This window comes from Alligator sinensis, unplaced genomic scaffold (genome assembly GCF_000455745.1).
Source record: "Alligator sinensis unplaced genomic scaffold, ASM45574v1 scaffold405_1, whole genome shotgun sequence".
Lineage (NCBI taxonomy): Eukaryota > Metazoa > Chordata > Crocodylia > Alligatoridae > Alligator > Alligator sinensis.
Genome location: NW_005842738.1, coordinates 91,651 through 102,043, shown reverse-complemented (window position 1 = coordinate 102,043; position 10,393 = coordinate 91,651). Strand labels below are relative to the sequence as shown.

Sequence of the window (10,393 nt, the reverse complement as noted above, 5' to 3'; positions counted from 1 at the left end):
TTTCCCTTCTTCCTAACTGTGTGGATACAAGAATATTCCATATGGCATAATTTAGAGAAGCTCAACATGCCTAGTCCCACTGTCACTGGACAGAGAAGTCACAAATACCAGTGTGATGGTTTGGATGCCTGCTGGGGCAGGCATAGCATTTGCTTGCTCTTTTACTCTCTATCAGCAAGTCATAATTTGGGCTCTGTTCCTGCCCCACCCTTACCTGGCAAGCTAAATCACTTACAATGCCAAGAGTTTAACTAGTAAATAAACCATTTCTGCAGCCTGGAAAACATTTTGTTACACATAGTGCAGTTGGCAGATTGTTGCGTGGGGTTTTTTACCTTCCATCTAGCGTCTCAGAGTTTGGGCTTGGGAGCTAAAGAACTAAAGCATCTATTATTCCAGTGTGGTTGGTGGACTAAAAATGATCTGATGTGGTGTCTCTGTAATCCAGTGGACTGCTTGGGCACAGGCATAGAGCATGACAACACCTAGTGTTGCACTGTCTCTCTTATGTTTTATGCAGTGTTGATCTCTTCTTATTGAGGCCCTGTGTGGAGTGGGGGGAGTCTCCTGAGCAGCTTGCTTCATTTCATACTTGCAGGACAGGTTGGGGAGGGTGTCAGAGGGAGTGGCTTTACAACTACCTTTTGAGTTTGTATAATACAGGGCCACTCTGGCCCAATTGAAATCTCCATTCCAGCAGCTTTGCGAAGTAGTTTGAAGTGGGGTGGGATAATTTGTTTCCATAGTTTAAAGGTTTTATTGAAGTTGTGGCCTCTGCATATTGCCAGTGTGGTATGCCTGTCATTGTTTCAATGTTCCCATCAAAGTATAGTCTAATTGGTACTGAATGCCCTATTGGCAATTTCTATGGAAGAAGAGGCTACAGTGAAAAGAGAACTCATCAGAGTGGTAATCCACTCTAGAAATAACCCATATAAGATTGTATATTGAGCCATGTTCTGAAGTCCCTAGCCAAACTAAAATCAAAAGGATCCATATACCCTGATGTTGCTGGTTTTTAATAAGTTCTCCTAACGAATTGTCCTGTTTCTGCTATAAATAATCAGAATAACTAGTCCCCTGAAATGGATTAAAGTATCTGGGGAAAGTGATTTGATCACTTATTTCTCATTTTATATTGATGTAGTTCATTTTCATTCCATTCCATTAAAATCATTAGAATATTTATTCCTTATATTACAGATAGCTTCTGCTTTATGGTGGTACTATGTCTCCAAAGGAATTGAATACTTGGACACAGTATTTTTCATCCTGCGGAAGAAATTTAACCAAATCAGTTTCCTTCATGTTTATCATCATTGTACCATGTTCACCTTGTGGTGGATTGGAATCAAGTGGGTTGCAGGAGGACAATGTGAGTAAAAATTTTTTTTCTCTCAAGAGAACACGGACCTAATAATGCAGATCATCCCATTGGAAATTAATAAACGGACACTTATGGATGTAACCAAATTTCATAAGCAAACTGATGCAAACAGCATTGGGAGGGTGCATACTTTAATGTGTGAAATGAGGGGGAGGAGGAGAGAACAGAGCTGTAGTCTTTTGAATTGCAAAACACTTTTCACGTGAGCATCAAATGCAAGGTGACTTCTGCCCATAAATTCTGTCTTGAAAAAACAGTTGGGTGATAAATTTGCATTACCTGACTTGGAATTCTACAGCTATGGAGAAATTGGAATTCTAGTTATGGGCTAGATTCTGTGTGTAAACTTACTGAAGTTAATTGAGGTACTCTGGATTTTTATTAGAGCAGAATTTGGCCCTGTATCCAAGTTTGGGGTTTGTTCTGTTTCATAACATAAGCACCAAAATCTAGATTACTCATCTGAAGGTGAGCAATAAATGGGTGTCACGTAACTTCATAGAATCTGTTCAGAATGGCACAAACCTATAATTCATTCAGAGGCTCCTCCTTTTCCTGCACTGTTTCTTTGAGGTTTTTTTCCCCCTGATATCTCTTGTTTCTCTAAAATTATAAATTCTACAGAAGTGCAGGTTAAGTGAAAATGTCCCAATCTCTTTTGTGATTAGCAATGTAAACTTCACATACTAAAAATAGCTTCTGGTAATAATCCTTTAACTAAACACCAGACTAAACTTAATCTATTATCAATATAGTCATATATTAAAATATATATATTTGTATATATCATATTACTATTTCACCCAAAGCTATAAAATTTATTCAGATCTTTGGGTACAAGATTATAGGAGGCAACTTACCCAGTACATTTTCAGGGGGAATGGATTTTTTCCACAAAAATTACAGCTCACTGCACTCATTCACTGAGGTTTCTAGAGACTGAATATGTGCAGTTTGTAGTCTCACTTGCTATTTCACTGCGCACCTCTGAATCGCTTGTGTCTAGTCATGTTAGGGTTTGATTGTACAAGGTGCTGAGTGCCCTCAGCTGCCATAAGTCAGTAGATGAGCCTGTATAAAGCTTATCTTGGCTTTGAGAGGTCCAGCTTTGCAGTCTATAGAATTCTTGGCCTCTGCAAAAGAAATGCATCAATCACCCTTCTGCAGCAACAGAGACTGGCTGGGATCAGGATTTTACCCCATATAGACGGGAATAAATCATAGAGTCATATAAAAATGGGCTTGAAATGGACCTCATGAGGTCATCAAGTCCAACCCTGTGATCAAGGCAGGATCACCCTGTCTAAGCCACCTGTGTTTGTCTAGCTTGGTCTTAAAAACTACCAAAGATGGAGATTTTATGACCTTTCTAAGTAATCTGTTCCAGTGCTTAACCACGTTCACACTTTGAAAGTTCTTCATAATATCCTGGTTGCAGTTTTAAGTCCTTTTACTACTTGTCCTCTCTCCTACAGAAAACAGTCTGTCATGCAGTCTTCTCTTCTCCAGATTAAATAGCTTTACTTCTTCCGACCTTTTCTTGTAAAGTGATGGATCCTAGATCTCTGATCATGTTTGTTGCTCTCTACTAGATTCTTTCCAATTCGTCTGTATCTTTCTTGAAGTGCTGCTCAAAACAAGATACTGTACTCCAAGTGGGGCCTCACCAGTGCTGAATACAGTCAAAATAACAATGTCCTTAATTTGTAGGCAACACTCCTGTTAATACAACTCAGTAAGCTATTGACCCTTGTTCAGTTTGCAATCCACTATAAGCCCCAGGTCCTCTCAGTAGTACTGCACTATAGCCAGTTGTTCCAAAGCCTGATTTGTTTATTTGATTGTTCCATCTGAAGTACACTTTTCTGTGTTGAGTTTCATTTGATAACTTCAGTTAATTTTTCTAGTTTATTAAATAGTCCTGTCCTCTAGGATTACTGCAACTGTACTCAACTTTGTGTTATTTTACATATTTGGGTCATAATTTTGGTCACTGTTATTAAAAACATTATCCTAAATGCAGAAAATTCTTAAATGTCAAAGTAGACTCCTGAAATATCACTGCTGCATTTCTAAAGCTAATTTTTCAAGCACTTGTTATTTAAAGTGATTATTAAATACAAAACTGAATGTTGATGGAAAATGTAGGGCCTAATTCTTCAGGTTCAGGTTGTACAAAGTCTTGTGAATAACTGTTTCTCTAAGTAGTTCAGCTGAAGAAGACATGAACAAAGTTATTCATGTTGGTACACAGTACCAAGATTGGCCTGTTGCCCAAAGGCTAAAAGGAGATTACAAGTTATGTTGCAGTTTTGTTCTTATTTTATGTCCAGTATGGACAATATATACAACACTATAAGAACAAGTGTGACTATTTTATATATAATGTGCAATTGAAGTAAATACAGACTCTTCTGTCTTTCATGTTTTTAAAAATGTACTTTTTTTTTCTGGACAGCTTTTTTTGGAGCTCATATAAATGCATTTATTCATGTTGTTATGTACATGTACTATGGATTAGCTGCCTGTGGCCCTAAAGTTAGGAAGTACCTCTGGTGGAAACGATACTTGACCATACTACAATTGGTAAGTAAAATCTTTCTCTAAACCTACCTCTGGTGAATATGTTTTTGTCTTTCAATTTTCTGTACTTGAAAAGGATGAAGTCTCAAGTTTGTCAGCAAGTGTCCTTTGGCTCTCATTCTAAGTGGTATGACACATGAAAAGTCTCCAGTGTACTCATCTTTTAATCTTCCCACACAAACTACTGAGGAAACCTGTTGTGATGATCACTGTGGGCTGGTTTGAGGTCTACCAGGCCTCTGTCCTAATCAGTCACTCCCATTTTCACTTTTTTAATGTTCCATGATAAGCCTTGTTTTTTCTCAAACGTTTTAAAGTATGTAGCATCTTCTAGTTTAAACTTAAATACATGGACAGAGGGTTGGGCTATGCTTACTGATCATTTATTACTATTACATAATATGGTCATGCACAAATCCTTTTTTCAGTCATAGAACATCAGAAGCATATTTGTTTCATATTTGTTTCAAAACTTAAGCATAGATTAACATACCTTTCAAGAGACTTTCCTGTGGCTTTGCATACCTGAATGCACCTGAATAACTAAATTAGGTCTAATTACGGTAACACCCTTTCTTATTTCCATGCAAGTCTGTGTATGGGGAGTCTTGGTTCAAAAGTAAGGTGCATTTACCTGAAGGGTACTTTTTCCAAACTTAAATAATTCATAGTAGGACACACTTATTCTGAAAGGAATTGCCCACACACAAACTTATGCTAAAAGAACAAAAGAGGTAAATTAAAACTTATTTTAGTACAGACTTGTGTGTAGTACCATCTTTTGTCAGGTCTTTTATGCAGTTGTTCATGCATAATAAATAGAAATAGGAGAAAGCTGCTGGAGGTGAAGGGAGCTTTTGAAATAACTTCTTAGATTTATGACAAGAATTACCTGTTGATGCTGAAGGTTGTACCTTAGTCAACAGCAGGGAGCGAGGGGAGATGGCACCATCATAGGCAACAGGTTGCAGAAAGTGCGAGAAGTCAAGTGTTCCATGTTCATAGCAAGCATGTGTATGAATAACTCTTAGCAAAATACAGGGATTTGCATAACTGGGAAATACCCAATCATCTGTGGGTCATTAAGTGTGCAGTTTCTGTAATCTCTACCAGAGACAGCTGTTCCTTGTTAGTACAATTGCTAGGGACTTTTGTGTGGGACTTAACATGCTGGGAACGTAAATGTTTGTACTTTTTACTTTCTAAAACAAAATACATACAATAGTAAGGCTCCTGTATAAATAATTATTGTTTGTTGAGTTTCACAACCCACTCAGTTTTCTTTTGAAAATTGAATATTCTACTGTACTGTATTTTCAGTATAAACTGATATAGTCAAACCTAGTAAAACATAATAAAACTTTTTGATGTTAATTTTTATCTTTCAGGTTCAGTTCCATGTGACTCTTGGCCATACAGCCTGGTCTATTTATATTGGTTGTCCCTTTCCCAAATGGATGCACTGGGGTGTCATTTTCTATGCTGTCACCTTTATTTTCTTGTTTGGCAACTTCTACTATCGGACATATAAACTACCCACAGCACCTGTAAAGAATGGCAAAATAGCAAATGGTGCTGTTGCAAATGGTGTAATCAAATCGGAAAACAATCTAGTGGCGGAAAATGGAAAGAAGCAGAAAAAGGGAAAAGCAAAAGGAGAGTAACCTGATCCAGGCCTTAACCCTTGCTGGCAATGATGAACCTCCAGTTTGATTTAAGGAAAATGTTTAAAAATAAACGCTATCGATCTGTACCCGTTAACCCTTAGGTTACTGGAAAGCTAGAACACACAGATATTTTCATTATTTATGAAGATTGTTTTAACAACAACACTTCAAATTAAATTTCTATTGTAATTATGTAATTATCGAGCATATGATCTCTGTGTAAACTTTATAGATGGCTGGTGTTGGTGAGTGTAAGAAAGAATTGCAGTAAATAACATGTTTTAGCAGTCCAGAAGTTGATCCTACCATTGATGTGACTGATTTGTAGCAGTCTACATTTCTAGGGGGGAAAAGGTTGCTTTGGAATACTTATGTTTCTGCCAGAAATTTATTAAATTTCAAATTATGATTGTGTATTACCTGATTAGAATATGCAGTTTTCTTGTCTTCACTAGAAATATCTCAAGATACAGTTATGTCTGTGTGTTATTAGAACAGACTGTTGAATTTTCACATTACCTTTGTTTTGATTTAATGTCTGTTACAGTTTTTCCTGTGTGGAAATATACCTACCTCTTCATGTGCTGAAAGCAACATTTAACATTAAATAACTTCAATTTCTGAAGTATGGAGTCCTCCAAGACAAATATGAGATGCAATTTGGAGAGAGCTGGGGTAGGGAGGAGACCACTTCTTTTAAAATCATCTCCCTTTTCAATACAAATGTGACTTTGGGATGTGAATTTGAATGTGATTTAGTGGAGATGACCTTTTTAAATGTATTTATAAATACAATATTTATGACAGTTGATCTGATGAAAACTAAAGTAGTTTTGCCCGCCTGCTTAAAATCTGTGGTGCTAATTTATATGCTACTGCAAATGATTAGGTGGTGTTATAATGAGGTTGAAATATACTATAAGTGAAATCACGTTTGCAAACACCGTTTCTTATGTCAAATAAAACAGAACAGAGGTGTTTTCAGTGTAAGTTGTAGGTTCTAAAACTGTTTGCTCACCCACAAATTGGACGTGCTACTTCATACCGTAATGACTGCAAGCAACTTACCGATTTAAACATACACTGGATGTAGACAAGTATTGTCTTTGTCAGGCCAGTATAGGTAGGTTAGTTGTTGAGATTTCATTCTTTCAATATTCCTGGCTCTTGTCACTTTAACACATAGGTTACTCTTCCAATTATTGTTTAGTCAAAACTACTGTAATAAGACAAAATGGCTTTTTACAATTCCTTTCTGCTCAGAACACTTCATAACTGTTAACTGATTAAATTATGTTACCCTTCTATGAGGAAAATATTTTATTTGCATTTGTATTTTGTGGGTGCTACAACACAGACAATTTGTTACTTTTCATAACTCAAAATGAATATAAGGCAGTTTTCAAACTTGACCAGGTCTCATAACTTCCAATTCACTACTCTTAACTACAAGAGCTGACTGGCTGTTTTCTAAGTAAATTCTTTACAGTTGTGGTCAAAAACAAGTTCATCACATAGTGTATCTTACATCAGGAAAAATGTGATGTATAAAGTTTGTGTATAGAATGTAAAATATTCAGCACAATTACAATTTTTTCATCTTAGTTATCCTTCCTGCCTATTATAAATAATAGGCAAAAGGAACCTACAGCCTTGATTTATTGTGGGGGTTTTTATCTTTTATTCTTTTACTCAAAACTGAATGCAAATCCTAAGTAGTTCAGGAGAAAAAGCAATTTTGACTAAATCCACAATACTTGAAACAGTTACTGGTTAAACCGGAAAATGGGTCTTCAGTAAGAAGCCTGTGTTGTAGGTTACATGGCAGGAAACTAGTTTACCAGGGCAGAGTAACTGTATTGGACTGTAACTGGCCTGTTACCATTAATTATCTTATCTGCTTAGTCTTGTGGGTTACCAGTCTTGATGCTTTCAGGTAAAAATAAAACTTATTACATTTGTAAAAATGTGTCTTATGCATTGGTGTATGTGCAAGGGAAAAGAGTCAATACCCTTTAAAAAAAAAACAACTTGCATGTATTTTCTCTGTTTGTAGGAAACTATCACTTTTTCTTGTATGACTTTTTTTTCTTCCTTTATTTTTAAAAAAGATTAGATAAAATAAGCATAAATTCAACAGCTTCTGCCACAGGGCTTTTTTCCTTGATCCATTTCTTGTTTGACCATGTGATTTAGTCCTGTTTTGAGCTTGAATATAATGTCACATTCATGGCACGCTTCTGCAGTTTGAGGGATAGCGTAGCATGGCTGCAAGTGGAATACTTCTTTTGTTATGACTGAGCAACCAGTGTCATGGAAATTGACAGAGCTGACAATATACAACTACTTCTCTTTCCCCAGATATCAGTCAGGCACAAGGTAGGCACTCCAGATTCTCGCTGTTTTTCCTATTTTGCAGCTTGTGTGGTTACCAAGTCTGCACAGTTTGGGCCCAGGGGTAATAAGAATATGTAAAAGTCTGTGTATTATAGATATGCAATCAAAACTCGAGTACCAAAAAACTTTTGCATGATAAAATTTTCTTACTATGTTGTTTGTTTGTTTGTTTGTTTGTTTTGTTGGGTTTTTTGTTTGTTTGTTTTGGGGGGGGGGTTTACACTTGTCTGTAAGATTGAGAGTCCCTGGCTCTTTGAAATCTTAGATTTTTTTCCATTAAAGGACTTGCGTCCCAAGAAATTTTGAAACCTTTGGGCTAATATTACATCAACTGTCACACCAGTTACTTCCCCACAAGGTCCTTGATATCCCCTCAGACTTAGCTATTTTTAACCGTCTCTTTGCTGAGTCAATTTTTTTAGGCAGTTTAAGTAGGATTTTTATAGGGTCCCATAATGTTTTCCCAGTTGATGAAGTAACTGGTAATTTTTAAATATGAAGTTTGAATGTCTCTAGCTCATAGAAATGAATCATAAAAAAACAAAGCTGCTTTCATTTGAATATAGCTTCAGAACTAGGCTTTTCAAATGTAGATGGTATTTGCTGGTCATTTTAGACCTAGTAGGCTGAGATCTTCACAATGCCAGTTGGTCAAATGTAACATAAATATTAAGACCTTGAACAGAGATTAACTGGTGGATCCTTGTCACCTGAACCAACAATTCACTGTCATACATTCTCTGTAAGCTAACCAATGACTATCCAATGGTAGAGGATTTTAAGAAAACTACATCGTGAACCAACTCTGCAGAAGTCTCTGAAGCCATGGAAATGAAGGGGACTTTTAAGAACACATTAGTCTGTGTTGAAATATTGGTCCTATATCGAATGAGTATCTCTATATAATGGCCATATTGATAAATATTGCCTTGCAGCAAAGTTGAATCTTTTCCATTAACTATTTCCACGTTAGAAAAGTATTGTTAATAATTTATATAGGGATGCAAAAATGATGCAAAATCACTTAGGCTATCCCACACTTCGTTTCTTCCAAATACGTGTATATGTGTTCACCATGTGCTGGGGTTGCTAAGGGTGGTTACTTATACTGGAAATCCTCAATCCTGCAAAGATATAGGGTCATGCTTAATTTATGCACAGATTAAAAAACCTTACTTCAATGGGATTTCTCAACGTGTGTGAAATTTAATCCTACATTATGTTACGTAGGATCAAGGCCATAATCTATAAATGAGTGCTTTTAATATTATGTGTTGTAATTTGTTGTAAGGGAAGTTTACAGCTGGGTATATGCATAATGCATTCATCTTCATCAGTTGCAAACACAGACACTTAAAATCCTCAAGGGCTGAGAAGTGGCAAATCATCTTTGGGTAACTCCTAATCACCTTGCACTGTAGTGCCAGAGGAAGTAGTACTGAGATGCATTCTCTGCAGGTATACTGTATACATCAGCAGAAAACTTCAGTCCAAAAGGAATGGAAAAATATTTTATTTCTATGCTTCATTTGTAGACAGAGGAAAGGAGTGGTTTGGGAGCCTGCTCTTGCATAGGATGTTTTGTTTTTGTAAACTTTTAAAATAAATTTTATTTTTCATGCTGTCCATGAGTTTATTGGTTATGATTTTCATACAGGCATGTTTTACTGTATCCTGTCTTGCTTTGTCAAACTTGTCAACTCTGTTTCACTCACTTTGAGGTGCTGCTATTTGTCACATCACAGACATTCATAAGACACATTCTTTCTCTCTATTTATTTATTTATTTATTTATTTATTTATTTATTTGGTGGGTTTTTTTAATTTTTTTTTTTTTTTTGGAGGCACATTCTTCCAATTAGGGTTTGGGGTATTTTTAAACTAAGTTCAGGTTTGAGTAGGTTCCTTTGAAGGACTGGGGCCCTTTTAAGGGGATGGAAAACTTAGTGCAGAATTTGGCTCCAATTTAAAACCTATATAGCCCATGGAAGTGTTTGAGCAGTGCCTGAGCTAGTGACAAATGTGATCCTAAATGTCAGCTTAGGTCAACAGAATCTAGCACTGTTTGTTTCTCAGGCAGATTTGACATGTGATGGCTTTCTAGCATATCATATAATATTATGCCTTGGATAGATGGCCAAGAGAGAGTGAAATGGGTAGGTATAATGAAATGTCCTCTGTATCTGAGCGCTGCAACTATATATTACTGTATATTTATTTCATGTCTTACTGTAAGCTGGAGAAGATAACAATGAGAGAAACTTTGCACCCTCTTGAAGTCTTAGACACTTCTGTCTTGGCAGTATGGGGGCCGAGTATAGCCAGAATAGGGCCGCACCGATGGAGTGGAATTAGGCAC

The 10,393-nt window shown here is 36.5% G+C and overlaps 1 protein-coding gene across 1 annotated transcript in view; it reads left to right on the top strand.

Annotated features, from left to right (window-relative positions):
* Window positions 1-9,660, top strand: part of ELOVL4 (ELOVL fatty acid elongase 4) — a 37,591-nt gene extending 27,931 nt beyond the window's left edge. The window contains exons 4-6 of the mRNA XM_014525053.2: window positions 1,204-1,375; window positions 3,846-3,973; window positions 5,359-9,660. Coding sequence (XP_014380539.2) covers window positions 1,204-1,375; window positions 3,846-3,973; window positions 5,359-5,634 — 576 coding nt within the window. The 3' untranslated portion in view covers window positions 5,635-9,660. The remainder of the gene's footprint in view (window positions 1-1,203; window positions 1,376-3,845; window positions 3,974-5,358) is intronic.
* Window positions 9,661-10,393: the final 733 nt, after the last annotated feature.